Source organism: Macrosteles quadrilineatus, unplaced genomic scaffold, assembly GCF_028750875.1.
Source record: "Macrosteles quadrilineatus isolate MER2022 unplaced genomic scaffold, UCM_ALF_1.0 Scaffold_8__2_contigs__length_117827958, whole genome shotgun sequence".
NCBI lineage: Eukaryota > Metazoa > Arthropoda > Insecta > Hemiptera > Cicadellidae > Macrosteles > Macrosteles quadrilineatus.
This window is the reverse complement of record NW_026542601.1, coordinates 92,366,216-92,391,784: the sequence shown is the minus strand read 5'-3', so window position 1 is coordinate 92,391,784 and position 25,569 is coordinate 92,366,216. Positions and strand designations below refer to the sequence as shown.

At 36.4% G+C, this 25,569-nt stretch overlaps 1 protein-coding gene across 1 annotated transcript in view; it reads right to left on the bottom strand.

The window, feature by feature from the left end:
* Window positions 1-22,470, bottom strand: part of LOC128999712 (histone-lysine N-methyltransferase SETD2-like) — a 45,908-nt gene extending 23,438 nt beyond the window's left edge. The window contains exons 1-8 of the mRNA XM_054426354.1: window positions 22,361-22,470; window positions 13,993-16,127; window positions 13,252-13,371; window positions 9,635-9,763; window positions 8,222-8,423; window positions 6,160-6,257; window positions 1,977-2,154; window positions 426-650 (exon numbers count right to left, since the gene is read on the bottom strand). Of these exons, the coding sequence (XP_054282329.1) occupies window positions 426-650; window positions 1,977-2,154; window positions 6,160-6,257; window positions 8,222-8,423; window positions 9,635-9,763; window positions 13,252-13,371; window positions 13,993-16,085 (3,045 nt within the window). The 5' untranslated portion in view covers window positions 16,086-16,127; window positions 22,361-22,470. The remainder of the gene's footprint in view (window positions 1-425; window positions 651-1,976; window positions 2,155-6,159; window positions 6,258-8,221; window positions 8,424-9,634; window positions 9,764-13,251; window positions 13,372-13,992; window positions 16,128-22,360) is intronic.
* Between the last annotated feature and the right edge of the window lie 3,099 nt (window positions 22,471-25,569).

Below are 25,569 nucleotides of genomic sequence, written 5' to 3'. Positions count from 1 at the left end.
GGTGCCTCAATTCAAATGCAGTAAAACCCCTTTAAAATACTTTCTGCCGTTTAAATCGAAACCGCAAAAAAATTGTAAACAATAAAAACAATAAGGATATTTCCAATGGGGCACAGGTGGATGGTATGAGTCATTGTTGTGGCAACCAATGAGAAGAGAATGTTCAGAAAACAATTGAAATGTTGTATGAATCTGGTTTGCTTTCACCGAAACAGCCTTAAATATAATTGATTAACTAAAAAAAATAGGTTATCCAAAATGTCCTTATCTGCTATATTTTGGTTTAACTGTAGATTGGTTTTCATTCTAAAACTGGCAACAAATTAACACGAGAATAAGTCTAACTTACTTCCCACCTTTGTGAAAGATATGTTAATTTACCAACTAAATAATAACTGAATTGATTAAATTGGAAAGTCACTAACGTCAATCTTGAGTCGAGAGTCGGTGGCCGGATCCATCATCCAGCTCCAGATGAGCCTCAGTCCGTGGTAGTCCAGGAACAGTCTCAGACACGCAGTCTCTCCGAGCCGCAGAATATTGAGCAGCTGAGCGCGCGGTTCGTGGTCCTCGGCTCGGACCATCAGCCGACACAGCAGCAACGTCTGGGCTCGGTTTTTCAGCACCAGCTTCTCTATCTCCTCTTCCAGCTGAGCAACATAACCACGTTAGAACATTTCACTTTACAACAATAATATTTGTACTTGTACTTCACTTTTTTAAGGTTTAAGCCTATATACTGATTATTCACATTGTATTTCTTACTAATTAATCAACGGTAATCACACCTATTCAAATATTAATCACAATTTAGAATTACTACACACATGCCACAGACAGAGCTGTGTTTGGACACATAAAATAATCACCATACACAAGTACCAGAGATAAACAGAGCTGTCATGGAAAAACTAAAGAATGTCTTTACAAGCAGGGGGCATTTAAATCCAACATCATTTAACACGTTCAATGCGGGCGTATCCGATCGGATACGGGCCGCGCGCTGTTCAGGTGCTGCCGTAACCGATCGGATACGCTCGGCAATGCCTTTCGTATATCTTAGTTTTTGCTCTAGCGTCGGTCGAAGGCGGACCTATACCACATTAGCGTGTAGTGGGTGACTTGCTTTTTGTTGTGTTGTAGGTTGGTAGTAAAATTTCCCCATAAAATCCCCGTCTGGCAAACTTAAAAATCAACTTGTCCCGTCTTTCTCCCTCCAATTGGCAATACAATGGGACCGGCTACGTTCCAAGCAGTGCTGCTATCTGTGAGTGTTTAGCAAACTACGTAGACTCTCGTTATAAAGCAGGACATCACCGCTCGTTATTTGCTATTCGTAATACCAAAATATGAGAGCCAATCACCCAGCAATCGGGTTTGTTCGACGCTGCAGGCTGCGCCGCACTGGGGCTACGCCTGCCATTTGATGGCCCGCAGCGAAGGTGTTAAGACTCCTCAGATACTAGAGTTTGATTCTAGGAAGAAACTAGAACTTTTCACAGGTGAGGAAGTGTGTGGGGACAAGGTATGTTATAAGTGGTAACAAACGCTAGTCTAGACCAGTCTGTTGCGCCATATACGTCTCTACATATTTTTTCGGCAGCTTTTCTGTGTTTTCCATGTTCTTTTATGTATTTTTGTGTTATTATTTTATTAAAAAAAACAGACGTGTTCTACTAAATTATCTAAAATTGACACCTTATGACCTGATGAAGACTCCAACAATGGAAAGTGCATAGGCATGTTTGTTTGTTGATCTGGTTATGATTTTTTTTTTGCTATTTGATTAACTGTGACAGACATGTTTATTTTATGTTAAATACTCAAATGCAACAAAATAAATTATTTTGTTGAATTTTGGGCGAACTGAAGCCGTTATGAACGGTTAAACAAAACTGCCTTGCCCAACTTTTGCATATCAGGGAGAACCCTTACTGGATTTTTTTTTTACTAAAATTTTAGTAGGCCTAACTTACATCAATATCATTTAACATGTCTTTTTCTTTTCTCCTATCCTCTTTCTTCTTCCTCTCCTTTTCTTTCCGTTCTTTGCTTTTCCCGGTGATATCAGACCACTTGTTTTCTTTCTCCGGGTCTTCACCAATCCAGCCTCGACACTGAGCTGTCTGGCAGTGGCAACGTTGCGCTTCTTTACTGTAAAACAAATTTTGTAATTTCAAACAAATAAAATATATTAGGTGTTCTATAAATTTGACAAATCAAAGATTGATCTAAGATCAACAGTATGATGAAAAGACTGATTGTATTGAAGTACAAGGGTGGACCAATGAAGAAAACAAGCATTTTTAAATTTGATATCTAGCACACAAGGTGTTGCTTGGAATTTAGTTAATTTCCAATCACATCTGAAAACAAATATGAAAACAAAAACAGTATGTTTCTTGATCAAAGAAAATTCTCACTATATTGCAAGACTTTGGACAGAATAGAACTGGACATTCCATTCCCATATAAAGTTGTGACCAGTTTTTAAATAAAACTGAGTGGAGAGGAGTGGAGTTGAGCCACTGACAAGAGTGTGCTAATTTAAATAACTGATTTCTATGGAATACATATAAACTTTTTCACCACAACAAAATGTGACAACTTAATGTTAATTTTAGTATCTTATTTTTCACGTAAACTGTCACAGTAGGCCTAAGGGATAAAACTAAAAAGTATACTAATAGTACAGTGCAATTAGCTTAAAAAAAAAGCAAACCGGGACATCCAAAAAAAAAGTTTCAAACCAGCGCAAAATTGTTGAATACACTTCCCTCAATATGAAAAAAAAAGTTACACTGATTTTAGTGTCGGGTTTGGGGGGGAGGGGGTGAAAATGGGGTGAAAATATGACTTTTTTTTACTTTTTCGCAAATACCTCAAAAACGGTGCGTTTTTCTTAAATACAATGAATTACAAAAATAATCTACATTAGATTTCGAACAAAATGATACCATACAATACCTATCTACTAAATGTGATTTTTTCTTAAAATTCTAAAAAAAAAAATGTTTTTTAATGGAGAAAAATCATGGACACCCATAGAAAAAGTTTCTAATGAGTGCCAAATTGTTCAATAATCCTCCCTTAATATGTGCAAAAAAGTTACACTGATTTGAGTGTCGGATTTGGGAAGGAGGGTTTATGAGAAAAGTGAGGGGAATGGGGCGTTTTTTACTATTTTACAAATATCTCGAAAACGGTGCGTTTTTCTTAAAATATAACGAACTACAAAAATAATCTACATTAAACTTAAAACAAGATGATACCATTCAATACCGAGCCTATCTACCATTAACGGGTAAAGAGATATTGAGGGGTAAATGTGATTTTTTTCTTTTAATTCTAAAAGTTGTTTTTTTAAATGCAGGAAAACTATGGATACCCATAAAAAAGTTCCTATTGAGTGCTAAATTATTCAATAGACCTCCCTTAATATGTGTAATAAAGTTACACTGATTTGAGTCTCTGATTTGGTAGGAGGGTTTTTCAAAAAGGGAGGCTCGTAAAGGGTGCGTTTTTTTTTTATATAATGAATTACAAAAAAAATCTTTATTGAATTTCAAACACAATCTTACTATACAATACCTATACTATGAACGGTTGTAAAAATTTCAACTACATTCTAATAAAATAATAAAATACGATAAAAATATTGATTTCCTTGTAAAAAATTGGCCACCATTTTCCAAAATGGCAGCTAACTTTAATATTGGAACATTCTGTAAACATGGTCTGTTTAAGATATAAATGCCATTTAACATTTTTTTGTTCTTTGGATTTTCTCTATAAACTTATTGAATTATGAGCTACAGGATGTGGAATGTACACAGCAAGCCTTTTTTCCATAAGTGTAACACGTTGTAACTCCTAAACGAGTAGTTTTTAAGAGAAAATGTTAAAATTAAAATGTTTTTAAATTGCATTTGAATTCTAAAACAATCATAAACCCATGGTGTTCCATAAGAAATAACAAAGTTGTCGGCCATATTGGAAAATGGCAAACATATTTTTAAAATTGGAAATCATCCCAAAAAACATCTAAAAAGTAAAGGGGAGTGCTCCATAAGAAGTCAACTCTATAACTCATAATTAAAAAAATTAGCTATAGGTTCACTTTACGTGAGATCCTACAGGGTGTCCCGTACGAACAGCCAAACTCCAGGAAATGGTTCTATGGGTCAAAATAAAAAGAAAATCAAGAATAAATTATTTCCCAAAATCGCTTCGTTAACCAGATATTTGCTATTTTGTTTTTTTACACATAAACATTATTTTATCTTTGAATTTTTTAACCGATCATTATGTAACTTGGTATGTATGTTGAGGTCAAATAGACTAGAAAAAGAATTATCTTAATCCAATTAAAAATTTCAAAATGATGGCCATTTCAATTTTTTTAATTGAAATTGCAAAAAATGGCTAATTTTATGAAAAAATGTCAATAAAAATTTTATTTAGCTTTTAAAATAATGAAAATAATAAAGAAATAAATTAAATATCACGATTTTTAGTTGTAAAATGAGGCAAACCTGAATAGCGTAGCCTTGATGATAATAATTTTACAACTAAAAATCGTTATAATTTAGTTATTTTTATTCGATCTTTTTGAGCTTGGTGCGTTTGATAGGGAATTTTAAAACCGAAATAAAAGTGTTCATGACATTTTTCATAAAATTAAAAGGAGTACGTGTAAGTTTGAATGAATCAACAATATCAGGTTAGATCAAATTATATTTGTGTAAGTAGTGGGCGAAGTGGCCCCCCCCCTCAATATCTCCTGAACCGTTCATATTAGATAGGTAGGCTATTGTAAGGTATCAATTTGTTCAAAATTTAATGTAGATTATTTTTGTAATTCATTGTATTTTAAGAAAAACGCACCGTTTTTGAGGTATTTGCGAAAAAGTAAAAAAGTCCTATTTTCACCCAATTTTCTTTAAAACCTATTTCCCAAATCCGACACTCAAATCAGTGTAACTTTTTTACACATATTAAGGGAGATCTATTGAACAATTTGGCACTCATTAGAAACTTTTTCCATGTGTGTCCATGGGTTTTCTCCATTTAAAAAACAATTTTTTTTAGAATTTTAAGAAAAATCACATTTACCCCCCAATATCTCCTGAACCGTTTATAGTAGATAGGTATTGTATGGTATCATTTTGTTTGAAATTTAATGTAGATTTTTTTGTAATTCATTGTATTTAAAGAAAAACGCCACCAAAAGAATTACTTGCACCGTTTTTGAGGTATTTGCGAAAAAGTAAAAAAAGTCATATTTTCACCCCATTTTCACCCCCTCCCCCCCAAACCCGACACTCAAATCAGTGTAACTTTTTTTTACATATTGAGGGAAGTGTATTCAACAATTTTGCGTTGGTTTGAAACTTTTTTTTTATGTCCCGGTCTAGGTCTAATTGCGCCGTACTATAAGGGATAAAATCAGGTTTTAGATTGCAGCATACTCTGTGAGAGACTCATTTAACTACAATCTTTTCTGATAACAATTTGCTATAATTTGTCCCAAGTCTCAGTAGCTGTCCATTAGTATATGATGATAGCCTATAGCTTATTTTCATAATACATTTCACATTTTTCTAGCATAGCTGTTGAAACCGAAAATTGTCAATTCTTAAAATTAAAATTTAAAAATTTGAAACCTCACTTATTTAGGTGAACACATTTAGTATTTTATTGCTTGTTAAACTTGGCAGTATCATTAATCTTTTTAAAATAAGAAGGTTAACAGTTGGAACTTAAAGCCTTATACAGTGACTTTTCATAAAGGCATGGTCAATGTCTTGAAGACTGCAAATAATATTTTTGACAAGTTGGGGATTGATTTATAAATGTTATTTTTATAATTCCTGATTAATCTTTATGCTACACAAAATAGCAGAATTGTGTATGAGTAAATAGAAAGTAAAACTTCACGTTTCATAAAGCAGTTTACATGATTTCTTTTAATACAGTAATACAATTCTTATAAACTTCTTTTGCATCTTAAAAATGGTCGAGGCATATACAGATTGAGCCCCATATATCATCAATTATATCATTTGGGAAAAACGTCATAAAATGATTTTAAGCTCAAAATTATACTCCCCGAGGTACAGTGGTTTGCTTTTATTACAAAGTAAAAAAAAAACTTACCCATAGCGCTGCAACTGATAGTCAAACGTGATTTCTTCACCGGCAGAGATTTGCCTTTTACTAAAAAATCCAACTCTCAGTTCCCCATTAACGGTCCACTGCAACAAAGCACTACAATCAACTCTTTTAAAAGTCGGAAATAATAAGCACACTTATTGAATCAAATCTCATAGTAAAGGGATAACAAGTTTAACATTTTTTAGGCTAAGCAGCTTTTCTGATTCATTTAGAGAATTGTTTCAAAAGGATTCGTGGTAAGTTGAATAAATTTTAACTTGGATCAAAAACCAGTAGGCCTATACAAAATTGACTTAGGCCTAGGCCTACTTTCATTTGATACTACAAAGAAAAAACTTTTATTTTCACAAAAGTTGGACAATATTTTAATCAAATTAGGCCTGTAAATAATAATAAATAATAAATAATTTAATCAAATTAGGACAGTATCAATAAATAGGAAAATATACATACATGAATGATTTGTTCTCGATAATTTATTTTGGAGACAATGTTTAGGCCCTTTAAGGAAAATATCATAAAAATCCACACACAAATAACTAAAAGGCAAGAAACAGCAGGATTATATGATATCAAATATATCTCTTCATATCAGTTACTAAACTAAAGTACAGTAATTATGTAATGAATAAGTTTAACGGCAGCTAACATTGAAAAAAAAGATTAAAATACACAAATCCAATAATCTAAAACAAGCGCATTCAGAGGCAAACTTTTTTTCTGTCCGAGGATTTTTGATTTTGTTTTCTTTAATACGGGGTGATTGTCCACGAGAAATCGATTGGAGTTGGTCAAAAGGCTGGGAAAAATCTAGTTTCCGTCCTACAGCCCTTGAAAGTGCCCATCCCATGTTATCGTGAATTCCTTTTTGTAAAAAAACAGCTGAAGCAGATTATTTTTACTGTCATCATTTTGATTTACGTGTAAACAAAAATAACTATTGGTTAGTTTTTACTAAACATATTATAGAATAGTTATATTAACTTTTGGTTTACATACAGGGACATATTTCCGAATAGGCGGACTAGGCGCGCGCCTAGGGCGGCAAATTTTAGGGGCAGCAAAATTTTGAAAAATAAATTATCAAAAAGGAGGTGATAAACACATTAAAGTCAAAGTTGATAATTTATTATATGGCTTTGCCGTCTTTTCCGTGCTGCCCTATCGGTCTGGCGGACACGTCGTGGATCGCGGGCATGGGCTGATGGTATTGGGGTAATGTTATTGTGGTCGGTGAGCGCACTGACGATGGTGGGGGGACGGGGCGGCTAACTTATTCCCTGCCTAGATAGAGGCGGTAGATAGTTAAATACCCCCTGTTTACATTTTACTTTTAAATGTTTTCAAGGTTAATTTACAAGAATAACAATGAAACACGGAAGACCTCCGAAAATATAAATCCAAAAAGGAGAAAAGCTACAATCAATCCTCAGGAAACAAAATTCACCTCCTTGTCTACAACCGAGCCAGTTCCAACCAGCTTATACATCTCACGAAATGTCTCGAAACCTAGGCCAAGTCTCGCATCAAAGAAAAAAACGATATAAATAATTTAGGATCTTATGGCCGTGCAAAATAATTAACAACAGGCCGATCATCTTGAGTGGAGTGTCAACGTATTGCTGCTCGTCGTTTGGAAGAACGTCAGTGCACTGCAATTCCTCAAACCTCTAAAGTCGCCATGTCAGCGGATTTTGGATATTCACGATTGGAACCGTTTGACGCGTCATGAACGCACGCACACAACGTGTGTCGATCTGATCCGCGGTCAGAAGGTAGTTCTTTAACAACCAAACTGATCCAGAAATCTGCCAGGTAGAAAATGGGGTCGCTTGAAACCAGTTTGATCCACGAGGCGTGGGGGATGGCCCCTACTCCCTGTAGCCTACAGGTAGCCTTAAACACACTATTCAGAAAAGAGCTATACCTGACACTTGTCATTGCCCAAACATGCAGATGTATTCGGCAGCCGACTTTGGTGAAAACCCATATTTGTAAGGAATGCCTGCCTTGAAGCGTAATTTTAAACCTAATTTATTCTAACCTTCTGGGTTTCCGCATTTGGATCACAGCTGTGGTTGATGAACCGTGATATGTTCCCCTTCTGAGTAGCATCAATTATGGAGTCCGATTTTAAAGCCATAAAGTAGAAATGTTGATTTTTGTCTTTAGCGTAGTCTTTGGCCCTTCTCCGAAACTCCTTAGGATCCAGTACTTCCCCAACATATTCCAACAAAAAAGTATCTCTGGAATAAAAAGCAATGGTTACTAAACTGGAATAATGATGGAACACAGGGTACAGGAGTCTAGATTTTTAAGGATTTTTGTTGGAATACCAGGGAAAGATTTTTGTTTCTGGATGGGACAAAGAACTGACACAAGAAATACAAAACAAAAACATTACAAGAAAAGTAAAATACTTCCTCTATAACTTGGTAATTTAACCAAGAAACCAGTGCTACTTAGTGACAACTGATAATGAAATATTCTAGATGTCTCCACTTCTGAGCTTAAATTGAAAGAATACCATCTTTTTGCTTTATTTACAGTATTATCTGTTTGAGACGCTACAATCTAGTAACGTGTTTGAGTAATGTGTTTGTAGTATCATTTGACACAACTTGTAAGCTATATAGGGTGTTAATAAAAGAATGCCGGGATTTTAAACGGTTCGGGGACTACAAGATGAATAAATGATTTAAACTCAAATTGAAGGGAAAAGAACAAAGGTTATTTTCATACTTTGATTAATAAAATTCAGATTTTCATCAATCTTATATGAACGTAAAACTGGCTAAGTCTGTAAGCTTAGGGCAATCGGCAGGTTTATGTGATGTCTTAACTGAATCTTTTTAGGCACAAAGATTCTATCTTTTACAGATAACATCATGAAGTGTTGATTTAAGTAAGTTCAGTATTGATTTAGGTAACTTGAACTCAAGACTTCTGGGGTTCAATCGATTTTTTAGGGGGGGCTTCTGATGCAGAATTGTAGGATTTCTTCGACTATGTCATCGCTTGTTTTTAGCCGGCAAGGTGAATGTCTTTTCAAAACACTATGGTGCCACAAAACTCATTAAACCAGCGTCAAAATTCCTTTATCATAAAGTAGTTTTAAATTTAGTTTAATTCAACTTATATAAACTCTGTGAACCACAGATTACACTCTGTACATTCTGTTGCGCCGTAAACATGGTACTAGCAACTGACGTCAGGCTTGTGAGACGCAATAGCGGCCTACAACCCCGCACCTTTTTTATGCATGCCAAGGTTTCCTCCCTTGCTACACGGGAAACAAAACTTAGTTGTTTTAGCTTCAATTTGACGTATAAAACGTTTAGTAACCTTGAATAGTATCCAAGCAATTACCATTTAAAATCCTGGCATTCTTTTATAAACACCCTGTACATAACAATCAACCAAACACACATTCTAATAAAATATCCAAAGCACCTACATAGGAATATCCTCTAGAGCTTTCAGTCCAAATCCTTTAAGCTCTGTTTTGAACACTTCACACTTAGCATATTCCAAATTTTGGAACCTCTTGTTGGCACAACGTTCTCCAAGCATGCATCTAGCACCACTGAAACATAAAAAAAAATATAGTATAGTAGTAGTGTATAGTAGAAATAATACAGAAATGATGACAGTAATGTCAGTGAGCCGAAAAAAGACCACCGATAAAAGCCATTGCAGCGGTTAAAAATATTCCTAAAACAGTAAAGGCTATTTATTACAAGATATGAGGTGAATTTCTTTGAATATCCAACCTCAGGGCCGACGCGCATTATCCTGACCACGACCAAAAACGCCCGACCGGTCGTTGTCGTTCACCATGCTACCAGAGCATGACCTGACCAAGGCAACGAATGTTTTACCAACTTCAGTGTCAAGATGGATGTTGAAGAAGTAGCTGCTGTGGTGTAATTGCATCGTAGGTACGTTAAGCGGAAGAAGCAGAGATACTGGGTACATCCAATGTTAACTGTCAGATCTACAATAAGGCAGTTTGCAACATTTTATGAAGAGCTACGTCAATATGAAAGCAGGGTTTTAATTACACAGCCACACAAAAAACAAGTTTTCATCGTTTGATTGATTTAGGAATATTGGGCTTGAGTGGTGTACTGGTCGGGTCGGAGACAAGTCGGGGGTAGTGCGCGTCGTCCCATTGCATTGTGTGCTATTTTTGGCTGCTACAGCCAGCGAGTCGGGCCCGAACAAACTGCAATGACTTTGGTCGAGCGACCAGGGTCCGACCAGTTGACCGGTGGGTGCTGTTCCATTTACGCCTCTTATAAAACTGGCCGTGTCCGACCAGCCGGAGTCGTGGTCTTGGTCATGGTCGGGATAGTGCGCACCCATGGTGGAAGTAAATAAGGTGTGCTACTCAGCCGGACGAGTTTGAGACCGTTCTGCGCATCGCGACGTGACGTCACCTTGGGGGCAAACCGCTTCGCGCGCGTATATAGCTCATCGTGACACTGCTCTATTAGCATCAACATTTTGAACTGTTAGAATTGAGGGAAAATTATGAAACTTGACATGGACATCAATTGCTACCAAATCACGTACTATTTGGTTAGAAGCATTTGACCAGCGGGAAAGTTTTAGATAAAGATCCAAATTTAACTTTCCTTCAAACTATATACCGATAGGGGCGTTATTTCCTGAGATATGCTAAGTTATATGAGCGCGTGATCAGAGCGCGTGCTGCGAGTCGAGTCAGTTGCCAAGTATTAATCACACACATTGCCATTCAACAAATAATGTTGTATCATGAATATAGTATCATTGATATTTTTATTCCTGTATTTATATTTTTATGTGAAAAATTGTTGTTCTGTTGACTTCAGTGTGTTTTTCCCCGTTTGAATATGGGTTATTTCGTAATAGTTCACAGAGAATATATAATATTGTCTCCTCGGTGAATAGGGTTAACGTTGCCAAATTGCATTTAAAGTATTGCAAATCGTTGTTGATTAGTTAAAACCAAAGTTTGCAAATAGTGGTTTAAATAATAAATGATCTTTAACTCAAAGGAATGTATTTAACGTAGTATATAAAATAAAATGTACTCTGTTAAAAAATAAGTTGGTGATTAAACATTGTATTTATAATCAGGTTAAAATATAAAATTGTTTCACTCTTGCAATACCATGATAATAAAATGTGATATTCCAGTTTAATTCGACAGCTAGGATCCTATTTCACTGGGGTTGTTATCTATGTCGCAACTTTGGCTTGGGTGCGGGGGTGTGTGCGGGGGATGATCACGTGTTGTTTGTTTTGTTTTCGTTTCTGTGTTCACCGCGAGTTGCAGTAGATGTCAGTTTTCCATAGGGCACACATCTTTCTACAAAAATGCCCCATTATGCAGTGTACGGTTGTTGTAATAGTTCGAAAAATAAGAAAACGCAACCAAACGTGCGATATTTTAGTTTTCCTCAACAAATCAACAGGAGGCTAAGACAATGCAATTTTGCTAGTGGCAAAAAAAAAAATTTTCTAAAGAAACTTAAAAAAGTTTAGAAAAATCCAGAGGTAATGAAATGTTTAATTTTTTAGATGTTTACTTTCAGGTCGTAAATATTTTTATAAGAATGCAAAATGTAATAAACTATGTTTTTGGTAAAGGAAATGTTATTCATTTCCGATGCTACAAATTTTATGGCAACTGTTATCAAAGAGAGTTAATTTGTATAAAAACGAAGATGTTGCAACGTATTTTAATGTAAAACTTATTATATCCGTCACATGTTAATATTACATATTTAATTTAAAATGTAGAATACAAAGTATATCATTATAACATGTAGCTACAGTGTTTTGGATAATAAATGCGTGGCCTTATTATCTAATAAACGGTGGCATCGGCTGAGCGCGCGCTCCGTTGCCGCTTGATATAATTCTTCGTAGCTAAAAAAGTAATTCTTTTATCGAAATCCAACCGATACTACAGTTAAATTAGAACCTTTCCCTAAAACTTTCCCGCAGGTCTCATAAACCTGACCAAATAATACGTGATTTGGTAGCCGACTAACTTTTTTGTGTTAGTATGAAAAAGTTTGAAGTTTGATCGGTGGTTGAATGGTTTTTAATTCAAATAAATTAATAAAATTTAAACCATAAGCATTCTATGTTAATAGTCCAAGACTATGCAAAGTTTCAGGAATTTTTATCGGTTCTTACTATTAAAAATTACAAGTTTATTAGAGCGGCGTCACTGCTCGATATGGTCGCAATGCATGTTTGTCCCCAAGGTGACGTCACGATACCCCTCCCCCCCCCCGCCTGCAGCCGGCTACGATGCGCAGTAGCACACCTTATTTACTTCCACCATGGTGCGCACCGGCCCTCAGGTGTATATCCTCAAACTCTGCCTAACGTGTGTAAACTCTTAATCAGAGTAAAAAAACTCAATACAGGATTATTGAATGTGCAAGAACGGAGTTAAGTGTTTGAAGGTAGAAAATGTGCACAAGTGGAGGGTTATCGAAGGTGGTGTTAAACATTTGCATGATATTTTCCATGGTGCAACAAGCCAGCTGTTGTTTCGCAGTCTTATTTGTAGTAGTGATTAAAGTAAAGGAATTCCACATACAGATCGTGGTGTGACTGAACAAGGAAGATAAATGAACTAATAGGTGAGTATTTGTAAGACTATTAAAGGACTACGGTGAGTCCTAACACGCCAATCAGCAAGCAAAAATACCTCAAATTCAATGACTGCTACGATAGAAACTGATGAACACCCGCTACCAGCTTATTGTCCAAATATACAATGGCTTCTACAAACTTCCTAAGCCACTAAATTCCCGTTTTTGAATGCTATTACGAGACTACTCGTGCCATTGGGATAAAAACTGGCTAGAATATTAGTGGATGAATTGAGGAAAACGTGTCAGATCTGAACTAATTCACTTGGCTACTATGGAAGCTTGGCGGAAACCTTAATTTACAGATATTAAATTGTAATATTAAATTGGCCACTTGTATGCTCCATTCATTTTTATAGATTTACTAAAGAAGCCTATGTTATTAATTACCAATACATGCAATTTCTCTCACCACTCGATCATTAGCAGTCGGTTGAGGCAGTCTTCGCCACATCCCATGTCTCCTCTTGCTATTTCCTCTTTGGTCAACGTGCAATCACATACCATCCTCTTGGCTTCTTTGCTCTTTAACCTAAAAACATAGTACAAACTTTTGAGAATAAGAATCTGTTGTCATTAGACACAGAAGTGGTCTAACTTAGTTATACCGGTGGTATTAATGGCTAATACATTCATTGTCAAATCCATAACAAAATTCAACAGGAGTGTACGAGATACAAAACTTATTAGTTATTGGCATAATGTTCAAGCTATAAGTGTTTGTTCTGTGATGTGTCTAAGGCCTTTGATTGTGTTGATTACCAAATTTTAATAAGAAAACTAAAATATTAACAATTTTTTGATTTGGTCTTGTCTTGTAAATTCATAGAAAACAGGTACCAGAGGACAATTATAATGAAAGACAATAACATTTAAATCTGAATGGCAAAAATTAAACTGTGGGGTCCCGCAAGGATCGAGTTTAAGCCCACTCTGATTCTTGGTTGATATGAATGACATACCGGTACCAAAAAACTCATCATCAAACCTCTTACTATACGCTGATGACCACGGCTATAATCAAGGCTAAAAACAGTACCTAAAGCTATCAGTAAGTGCATAAAACGACAGGCCAACAAATTACTTGATTGAGTATGAAATAAAAATAACTTATAATATTTCTAAAAGTGTAAACTTATAACATGAATCTTACCTTTCAGTGAGGTATTCGTTGCTATCCAATTGTTGGAATTGAGCAAGGATATCTTCCACATCTTTGTCAGGTGGTGGAGTATCGGGAGGAGTTGTGGGCTGAGAAGGTCTATGAGGAGGTGTAGCGATATTCTCCGGTATGTCTGCTAGACGGAAAACGGAGTTTATCACCTCAGGTTCCTGTTGGCGTCGGTTGCTTGAGCCCATCTCCAACTCACTAGATCTCCTCCAGCGTGACTTCACCTTCACAGGTTTATCTGGCTCATACCCAGGGACTGGAGGAGTGGTAGTGCTCGTTACGACAGGCACTGAAGATACACCAGCAGGCTTTAAATGCTCATGTTTTGAAATACCGATTGAACGAATTCGGCCACTTCTCCTCCGACTCGAACTGGAGTTAGAACCACTTTCCGAACCTGTTGTGTCTGTGCTTCCACTTCGACTGCGGAACGAATTTTGTTTATCATCTTCTTCCCTTGACACAGGTTCTTCTTTGATTGAATCTTGCTTTGAATCTGATCTATCGTTAAGTGTTTGACTTACAAAAAACTCACTGGAAGAACTGGAGACATTTTCTTTTTTAGGAATTGTAGAATCTAAATTGTCCACAGGTGAATTTGCACAAGATACAATTTCAGAAGTCAGGCAATTGCTAGTAACTTTGTGTTCTTGAATGTTGCCAATAAACCTTTTGCTGTTGGCGCTAGATTCCACTTTTACGGATGACATTTCATTTTCTGAATCTAATCTTATAGAATTAGAATTTTGATTTGTACTTGATTTTGCTTTACCCCTTCCTCTTCTTGTTTCTCTAATTCTCTTAGACCTACTACTATCTGGTGGTTGGATGTCCTTACTTTTAGATTTTTTTTCCTTATCAACAGTAACAATTTGTTCATTTTTTACCTCGGAAATTGAAGGGGTGTTGATACTATTAAGGAACTTATCTTTTTCACTGTCGGATAAGGATTCTAATTTAGTCCTATTTACTATTGGGGATAAACTATTTGATAAACTTTCATCTTTGCATTCACTTGATAATTCTAATTGAACACCTTCATTACAATTAACATCATCTATTTCGATTTTGTGAGATGTTTCATCAACTTGCATTTTAGATTCAGCAATTGAATTGTCTTCATCAATTTCATACTTTTGAAAATTGCTAGATCTTTCATCAGGGCTTTTACTGGTATGCTCTTTATCGTGAACACAAGCCAATTCAACATCTGGCCGAGATATTTCTATAACTTTAATTTCTTGATCTTCAGCAAAGCCACTTCCATTATTCAAATGAATAACTTCTGATTCATGTTCTATGATTTGAATATCTTGATTTTCTAAATTTTCTTCATGGTTAGAGTTCTCGTCGTCAGACTGGTACTGTGAAAAGTTTACACAGTGTATTCCATCCACAGTACCTATAACTGCGTTGATATTATGTTCACCACAACTCTCCTCGGCTCCGTCTACAGACTCCTGACTACTGTCGTAATCACTTTCTCTCACAACAGTAATTATTTCACAAGATCCTTCTTGTAAATCGGCTAAATTGTGGATGCTTACGATTTCCTGGCTTGTTTCGTCGGTCACCTCAAACCCTTCATCATCGGTATTATTGATCACAATTACATACTGATTTTCTTCACCGTCATCGTCATCATTCATCAAAACCAATTCTTCTTCTTCATCTTCTTCTGTGTGAATTTCATATTCTTCTAACCTAGTAGTTTCCACTTCTGCTTCCATTTCGCAAACAAATTCACCTGTATCCTCGGAAAGGTCACCAGCTTCTTCTCTACTTACAATAATTTCATCCCCACGTCCCACATTTTGAAGATCTCCTAAAATCATTTGTTGAATATCTAACGGCATTAAATTATTTTTGCTCTGATCTTTATTGGTGCTGTTTTCATTATTTTTATCAGATAAGATTTGATTATGACTTTCTTGTTTAAGCTTAGAAGAACAAGGAGATACATTGCTATTAATTGCATTTTTCTCCCCGTCTTCTATATTATTAACTTCAACTGGGGAATTCCTGGATTCCGTTTTCGGTTTTGCATTTCCCGTACTTTTCCGCCTCCGTGCCATTGCTCCTTGTTTAGTGGTTTTGTTTTTCTGTCAATCTGATACCTAGAACAAAATATGTTAGTTAGGCTAGGCCTACAACACGCTACATAGATACAATTATGTGTAATATTATACCAATGACTACCGGTATTGGATACTGAAGTAGACATCCCATCTATGAAACAGCTCAGAAATTTTTTTTTATTAAAAAAGAATGCGTTGGGGGGCCAGCACTGCATGCCTTTAAATCTTACCTCCTATACCGAAAACAGATAATGGCAGTAAAAGGGGCAAATTCGCAACCATTGCCAGTTAAACAAGGCGTTCCCCAGGGATCTGTGTTGGGCCCTGCGCTATTCTTGTGTAATGGTGAGCAACCTCGGGCAGTTAGGAAACGTCTTGCTTTTTGCAGACGATACGACTATCTTTGCGGATGCAAACACAAGTTCCAGAGGAAACCAGGGTCAAGGCTGAACAATCCTTCGAGAAAACTAAGACGTGGTCCAAAGCAAATAAGCTTTGCCTAAATTAAAGCAAAACACAACACAACCTGCAGTCTGGCACCGAATTCAATTCTCAATAACCTGCCTGAAGTAAAGTTTTAGGCCTCATAATCGACCCCAAACTCACCTGGGAAAATCATACAATGAAAATGAGCGAGGGCATTGCATCTCCTCAGTCCTCAGGAGGCTCAAACCTATGCTGACAGTGCAGTTTTTACTTACTGTTTATTTTGATTTGTTCCGCAGCCCCCCCCCCCCCATCTTAGCTATGGGTTGGAGGTTTGGGACCATAGCAGGCTGTAGGGTATACTTTTTTTAGGAATAAGCTATTTTGGCAATTCAGATATACAATCGTCTGACCCTGTATTTTAAATACTTGAGGCTTCAGATTTAGAAAACAAACTGAGAGATTGGCTACTGGCAAGGCCCTTGCACTCCCTAGGCAATTGTTATAAAATTTGTGTCCAACCTGCCGCCAAAACTTGTAAATATGTAGTTCTATATAAATCTATAGCCTAGTTATTTTATTTTTTTTTTTTGGCTCAGTCTATCCAGCAAGAGCTGGTTAATGACGTCTAGGGAGTGAGTAAGTAAGTAGGCCTAAGTTGATCCTAAAAGCGATGAGCATCAATAGATTAATCATCAATGTTTACGATAGATGGTAACATCGGTATCAATCATCAATATAGGCCTACATTACTAATACAGTAGAACCTCGCTAATTCGAAGTTCAGAGTAAAGACAATGTATTTCCAACCGTGGGAAGTTTGGAATTATAGAGGTCAGAATTAATAAAGTTTGAACTATAGAGGTCCAAGTTTATTTTTTAAAAGCTAAGCAGAATTCTGTCCGGTAATTCAAACCCATATCTCTTGGACAAAATACTGTAAATTACCGTACAGGACATATTGAATTGATACAAAGTGACATAAAATAAAATAACATTGAAGCAAAACAAATTAATTATAAAATGTAACTAGCCTAATACTATGGTTAAATACAGCATGTGGGATTTAAACCACATCTAAAAACATTGACAACTTGCAATCAATAGAAATAACTTATGCAGTTGTCCATGCTCACCCGATAATCCCAGTGTTTCCATACGCGGGATTTTTATCCCGAAAACGGGATTTTAAGACTATGAGTGGTTAGAAACGGGATGCAGGATTAAACGGAATTTTCAGCTCTGGTATCTGTTTGTTTTTTTTTTTTTTACAGTAGAACCTCTCAATCCGAACTAATTGGGACCGGGGTTAGTTCGGGCTATTGAATAGTTCAGGGGCCCTATTTTTGAAATGGTTGACAGTTGAGTCAATCGTCAACACTCAACTCAACCAACAACAGGATTTGGTATTTTTGAAATCCAACAGTTTGGAAGTGAGTTGGGAATCACTAGTTTTTTGAGTGCCTCGTTTGGGAAATGTAGGCGTACGACCGCACGGAATTCAGATGACGCCATTTTGAACCAATCACAATGCAGAGTTCCTGCGATCTTCGATCTAACCTCTTACTCTAAAATCAGGATAATGAGCTAATCTCAATCTACCATATTTCGAGACACTGAGGTGAACTGTCAACTCCGTTCGTGAGAGATTGAGGTTATGTCTTGCTTATTCTTGGTGATTGCAAAAGTACTATGGATAAAATTTACTATGGATATGGATGCTTGTTTTAGGCTGTAGCTCATTATAGGTATACCCGAAATAAATTGTTTGCCTTTTTTGTCTCTATTTCAGAACACATATTATTATTTTAATTCCCTTCATCGTTTTTGTTTCATGTTATTTTTAATTGTGTTTGTAGGCCTATTTAGGTTAAAGCTTAAATGGATATTTGCCATTGCACTAAACGCATACCGTAACTTAAATTGATTTGATCCCTTAGGCAAATTATGGTATTGAAACAATCTAGGCCTAACTATGATATTGTTTCTTTTCACCACAAATCTTTAAATCATTTAATAAAAATTGTCTTATAATAAGTTCAATTAGTAAGCCTAGTCCTAGTCTATTTCAAAGTATTGCATACATCCCAACAAGGATACAACCCGTTATTTAGTAGTAATTAAGTATTGGGTGCTCTACTATGTCAATGTCAACAAATACCTAACCTCTAATTGCAATTAGTAAGTAGTAAACAAAACAATTACAAAATAGCGTCAACTCAAAAAGAGAAATTTTTGCCGAATGAGGAAGAAGAAACAACAGTCAACCGTCCACTCAACAACTTGATACGTGGTGAGTAGTTTTGGTTAGATAAGTCAACTGTCAACCGTTTGAAAAATACGAATCGATTGGAAATTGAGTGACTCAACACTCAACTCAACAGCCAACCATTTCAAAAATAGGGCCCCAGATTACAGAACATATTTTGTTTTTACATAATGCTAGAACGTATCTAAGATGGATAGTAATTGTTACGGGAAAGGAACAATTACCGTGCGTATATCAATAAAAACAGTAATATAAAGAACAACTGATACCTACACTCTGAACTGAGCTTACAGCGTTTGGATAAGTGGACGTTGGTATTAACAAGGTTCAGATTAAAGAGGTTGGTAATTATTAGGCCTAACCGTATTTACATTGGGATATGATGTAATTTTTATATGTCTACTTACAGTATTTTTAACGCTGAATCCAAAAATGCAATTAGTTTTGGTCGGAGAGATTCCTAAGTGGCCGTATAGTTAAATCATTAATATTAAGCTTCAGTTTTGTAGATTTATTAACATATTTGTGGTATGGACGAGTCCAAGTTCTAGTGGCGACTAACACTAAAAGGGGTGGAAGGTTTGTGGAGTGGAAACAGCTGTCAGTTCTTTACATTCAATACTAAACAGACAAAACCACACACGACGCCATGAGAGCAAAATCAGAGTTACAATATGCAATAACTAGATTTTTCAAAGAAAATGGACTTTGGTGCTGTTTAGAAAATACAATAAATCAACTACGATACATAAACTATTTATCACATGAACATAAAATATAAAACAAAATAGAATTTATTCACGTAAAATATCAGTAATAGAAGCTAGGCCACTGCCGACATGATCATCGTCCTTATTCCAATCTTCAACCATTGGCTAATGCCTCAACGTCTGTTAATGAACGTGCCATAGTGCATAATCCCATAGTACCTACATAATCCCATTGTGTCTAAAAGTGAAAACGTGCCACAGTGCATAATTTAATGTATCAGCAACTAATAAATGATGTTACATAATATAATCTAATCTAATCTAACTTAACCCAACCCAACCTTAATATTAATGTTTAAATCGCAGTTTATGTCAGAAAAGGCATGTGAGGAAGATAGGTCGGACTTTATGCGGATTTATGACTGTATTAAGTCCTTTGAAGTGAGGTTAGATTAGGTAAGTTAAAGGTTGGGTTATAATGAACCGACTCATTAATTTATGCACCTTCCAGACTGTTTTTGCACAATTGGAATAGTGGGTGAAACACAATGAAATAACGATATCAAAAATGCTTGCGCTATTTAATTGTGCAAAAACAGTCTGGAAGTTGCATAAATTAATGAGTCGGTTCATTATAACCTAACCTTTACCTTTCTAATTTAACCTCACTTCAAAACACTTAATACAGTCTTGAATCCGCATAAACCCCGACCTACCTTCCTCACATGCCTAAATAAGAACTGATTACTTCGTTTCAAAAATCAAAACGAATTGATTTGATTTCATTCCGCATTAGGGTGCGTTCACAAAGAAAGCTGGTTACAAGCGCTTGTTGGCAAGCGCTTACAAGCTCGAACCGGCGTGAGAAAAGTTAACATAGTATCAAGCGTGTGTGTTCACAGACAAAGCTTGTGCCGGCAAGCAAGCGCTTGTTACAAGCTCTGACAAGCACGCAAGAACGTTTCGTACTTGTTTTCCGGCGCTTATTGAGCGAACCAGTCAGTTACAAACTACAGTGCAGTGTGGATGTCGATGAGTTGATAGCTCAAGTAGTTAGAGCTTTCAATTTCCAAAAAAATATATTACCCACATATTGTGGTTTTTCCCTAGAATGTTCAATAACGTAACCAATAGGACAAATATAACATATATGTATTAAGATGATAGACAAACACATTTCATTCAATATTAATTAAGCGTTGTGTTGGATTTTTTATAGATGAAACTTGTATACTTTTACTTTATTTAGCCTACCTAGAAAATCAAAACATTTGAACATTTCTCACAATATTATTTGCATCATAATTAATCAGCTACATAGGGTGTTTAAAACTTCCTTCAAGTATTTTTTAGGTTTTATTATTGGTCCAAAATTCGTTCTGGTGCATGGATAGGTTGCTTATGCCAATCCCCCCAAAACTTCACTAAAACACTTTCAATTTTCTTGAGGATGTAATTAAACGTGATTATCTTCCGCGGTTAATTGCATGAACACCTTCCTAATTCTACACCCTTTTAATTCTACATTTTCAATAAAAAATAACTCTTCATCACTTGAGGAAGATATTGTCTCAACCAGAGCTGAGCTGAGACTACACTGAGCTTGAAATGCAAGCGTTTGTTGTGAACACACAACAGCATGGAACAAGCGCTGAAAGTAAGTTAAGTTACTTGTAACCAGCTTTCTTTGTGAACGCACCCTTAAAGACCAAGTATAAACAGTTGTTTGCTCTTCTCACTCAGTCCTCCTCACTCCTCACTCAGTACGGTCCAGTCCAGACCACGCCATATTACCATTACCTTCAATACGGCTCCTCAATTATCCTTAGATTCGTAATCCTAACCTTCGTTTTACGGCCACTACGGCAACTTAGGAATCTCTCCGACAAAAACTGATTGCATTTTTGGATTCAACGTTAAAAATACTGTAAGTAGACATATAAAAATAACATCGTATCCCAATGTAAATACAGTAAATATTTGCCAAGAGATTCTACTGTACTTAATTTAAGAGAAAAACTAACCCCAATCGATTAAATTGCTGTTGCAAATAATAAGATAAGCAATATTTAGAAAACCAGGCCTATAAAAACATGATGTTTACATGAAATAAACAACCGAGATTGAACTTAAAAATCTTACGGGATAGGTGAAACGGGATTTTTCATATTTCAAAAGTGGGATGAAACTGGATTTTCTTGACCCGGTAAGTTGGATTTTTTTTTCATGTGGAATCACTAAGTTATTCAGGGCAGGGCTTGCCACCTTAGGTCAGGGAAAAATCGGGACATTGGCCCCCTCGCTCCTGGGTTAACATAGGCTTAAATACGGGCGTAAAGAACCAAAATCAGGACTGTCCCATCAGAACTGGGACGTGTGCAACCCTGATTCAGAGTAGGCCTATCTTGACCTAAATCAACTTAAACACACCTAACTTAATTGAGGCTGCCTACCACATAAGCTGTAAGGCATATTTACACCTGTTAACGTAGACCTACAAGAGCTAATAAATAAGCTAAAATACCTAATAACTAGCCTAAGTAGAGATTGAAATTTAGTCTTATTCACCACCTTGAACTTGCTGGAAAACCATTAATTTCCTTATTGCATGAAAAACTTTCTTCCACACATCCAGGTTACAGGGAAAGGGTAGCTTTTATGGGGACTAACTATTGTACAATAACAATATTTGTGGAAAGGAGACAAATATTTTCAACAATGGAATGCTTATTACTAAGAATAGAATGAAAACCCTTTTTGTGCTAGTAAAGAAAACATTTTCAACAACCTCAAAGAATGCATTGACAAAACATTATTATTAGGCTAACTTCATTAATTTAGGTGAAATAAATATTGTATTCGCTTACCTTGTAATTCATTACAACTAAAATAACGATTAAATTATAAAGTTTGGTTCATTCTCTCTTCATTTTTAGGTAGAATCAAGTGCAGTGTAATTCTGGTAGAAGCAGCCATGTTTTCATTAATCGTTTGATTTGAAGTAAAGAATTGGATTGGATTGGAGACGAAGATTGAAGGGATTGGATTGGAGGAAGATGAAGATGAAGAGAGGGTCAAAGCTGGTCAAAGGCTCAAACAAATAGTGCTGAAAAATGGCATACAATTATACAAGACTCGGGACCGATTTACTTTTTAATTTTGATGTCCCAAACACCATTTGTATACAGTACTAGCTGGCCCGACAGACGTCGTCCTGTCCTAATGTGGTTTTATGTCAATATTGTCAATGCTCGTTTATTTTCAAGATGAGCTCGTTTGCATGGCTCAATTACGTCCTGGTTGAAGTTCGTTCGCTACGCTCACTCACCTTTGGGTTGGAGCTCGTTCGCTGCGCTCACTTGCCTTCAGTTAGCTCGTTCCCTACGCTAACTCGCCTCCAGGTTGAAGTTCGTTCGCTAAAAGCCCCCACACACTACCAGACCAGACCGTCTGGTCTGGCGTCTGGCACTTGTCTTATCGTGAGTGGGGCTGTCTGCAGACCAATTTTCTCGGACCAGACTGTCTGCGTGTCTGATCTGATGGTTGAACCCTCAGACCACAGACGGTCTGAGGTTCCCCCCAGGGCTAGAGATATACATACATGTATATACATACATATATATACATGTATATCTCTAGCCCTGGGTTCCCCCACCACTATTTTTGTCTGGTCTGTGAGTGTGTGGCGCTGTCTGTCAGACGGCAGACCGTCATGACAGTCATTATCCATTAGTTGGAGTTCTCACCACAGTGTTTCAATTTCGAAAGTTGGAATGTCTGGTCTGGGAGTGTGTAGAGCCACGGCCGCCTTTAACTACAGGCCGCGGCCTGTAGTTAAAGGCGGCCGTGGTAGAGCCGTCCAAAACGGTCTGGTTGCAGCCAGACGGTCTGGTTGGTGGTCTGGTCTGGTAGTGTGTGGGTTGTGGGGGGCTTATGCTCACTCACCTTTGGGAGGCCTTCTTTTAGGCAACCTTTCATCTAGGTACCATTTCACTTAAATCACATATCAAGTTGGTACCGACAACTCAAATCGGTCAGCTAGGTCCCGGCCCCTCCCTTCTGGGGGAAGGGCGTGGCTTCGCCGTGGTCACGTGTTTCGCGATGCGGTCGCTTACCCTCTACACTTCTGAAAATTCCCGCGACTTCTTTGAATTACCTACTCCACCCAAATTTCAGCCTTCCTTCGTCTCGTTTCTTGTTCTGTTCCGCGTTTCTTCTTCTTCTTCTCTTCTAGATCTGCTGCTGCTCTAGCTCTAGTCTAAGTTTGAGGTTGGATTGGATTTTGGAGAATTTATTGTTTGTCAATTTCAATAATTGTCAAATTGTCATACAAATTTGTATTTTAGGTGTGTATTTTCAATTTAGGCCTAAGTTACAACAACTACTACAGTTTAAAGAACCATTTTTGTCATCACAAAATTGAAAGGTGTAACTTATTGACATGGACATGGTCATTAGAATGTTAACGTTTCAAGCAAATTCAAATTAGTTTCTGGTAGGCCTAGCCTATAAAATAAATTGGGGGTACAGTTTCCTGGGCTTCGCTAATATCGATTGAAACTATCAAATTGAAAATATTGATTAATAAGCGATATTTAAAATATATCTATTTTAAAATTAAACTGCACTTTATGCCTTACGTCCTACACTATAATTCGAATAAACATATTGATCGATAAATCGATTATTTCATTCAATATATCAAGTTTGGTTAGTAAAGTTAACCTAACCTAACTTAGCTAACCGAATGAATCAATACATCAAAAGGCCTAGTCTATCCATTAGTTGCATACTGCGCTTTTAGTTGGATTTTTATACTCATAGAAAATTATGACTATTAGTTTTAATATAACTTCCGGTACTAGACTATTGATCGATTTCGAGCAACAAGTGCTCTAGTTTTTTTTATATTTTTATTTTTTATAAGATGCTGACAAAGTATAAAGTTTTTTGTATGACAGTTTTAGTTTACCATTTGAGTTTTTAGCATAGCCTATACGTATTTGATACTCTCAGCAGCTGGAGTAGTGTGATTTTTTCTTTGATTATTGTGGCTTTACGTGACAGGTGGAGGTGGATGGCTATAGCTTACAAGGTTACATGGTACACATTAAATTCATAATGATTTGCCTATTTCGGTATACTGGCTTTTTCGTAGGCCTACGCTTCATTTCTCTTTACATTTTCAAGAGATCTATTGTTCAAGGCGTCAATGGGCAACTAACCTAAGTTTATCACCATTCTACCGCATTATAACCCACCCTACAGGGCCCGGATTTTGTAGGTAGCAAATGCGCAACTAACCTACCGCCAGGGCAACGGCCATCAAAACATTTTTATGTGTGATAATAAACCTTGTAGGTTAGTCTAAACTTAGTTGATACTACTAACAAAATAACTTAGCCATCTTAAAGACATCAAGTAATTAAGTAGGCCCATTTTATTGGTCGTTGAATAATCACTGATTACTATAGACTTCGTCTGAGACACATTAACTCACGGTATATAGGCTACTTGATCAATAGTGATATAGGCCTATTATCACAGTCGCATTTTTTATGCATAGCCTATCAAATATATAGGCTCTATCACAGACGTTAAAATAAATAATAAGTATAGTTGTGCAGTTAAATAGATCAGGGGTAATAGTACATGTTGTAATATGTAGTTCTACTTCATCAAATCCATTTCAATGCATCAAGCAAAAGAGCTGTTACCCCATGAATAGCCTAGGCTAGTCTAATAATATTTTAAGACATTTTTATTTTATGATATTAAAAACATTAGGCTACACTAAGCTAATGAAAACTTCCCATAAACTTAGCCTACTCGGCTTTTAATTTTTGCTTCGATTTTGACTGCCCTACCCGTCAATGAGGTTAAGGGTATAAGTTAGGCCTAACCTATACAAAATCCTGCCTTAATCTGAATGGGAAAACATTATTATTTGCAGATGATACAACGATGCTGTCCAGAACCTTTAGGATTATTACAGTTGTGTGGCATTTGGATCATTGCTGGCCAATCTTAAAGGATCTTAAGCTACGTTTCCATTCCTGCAAATTTGTGCCGGCAC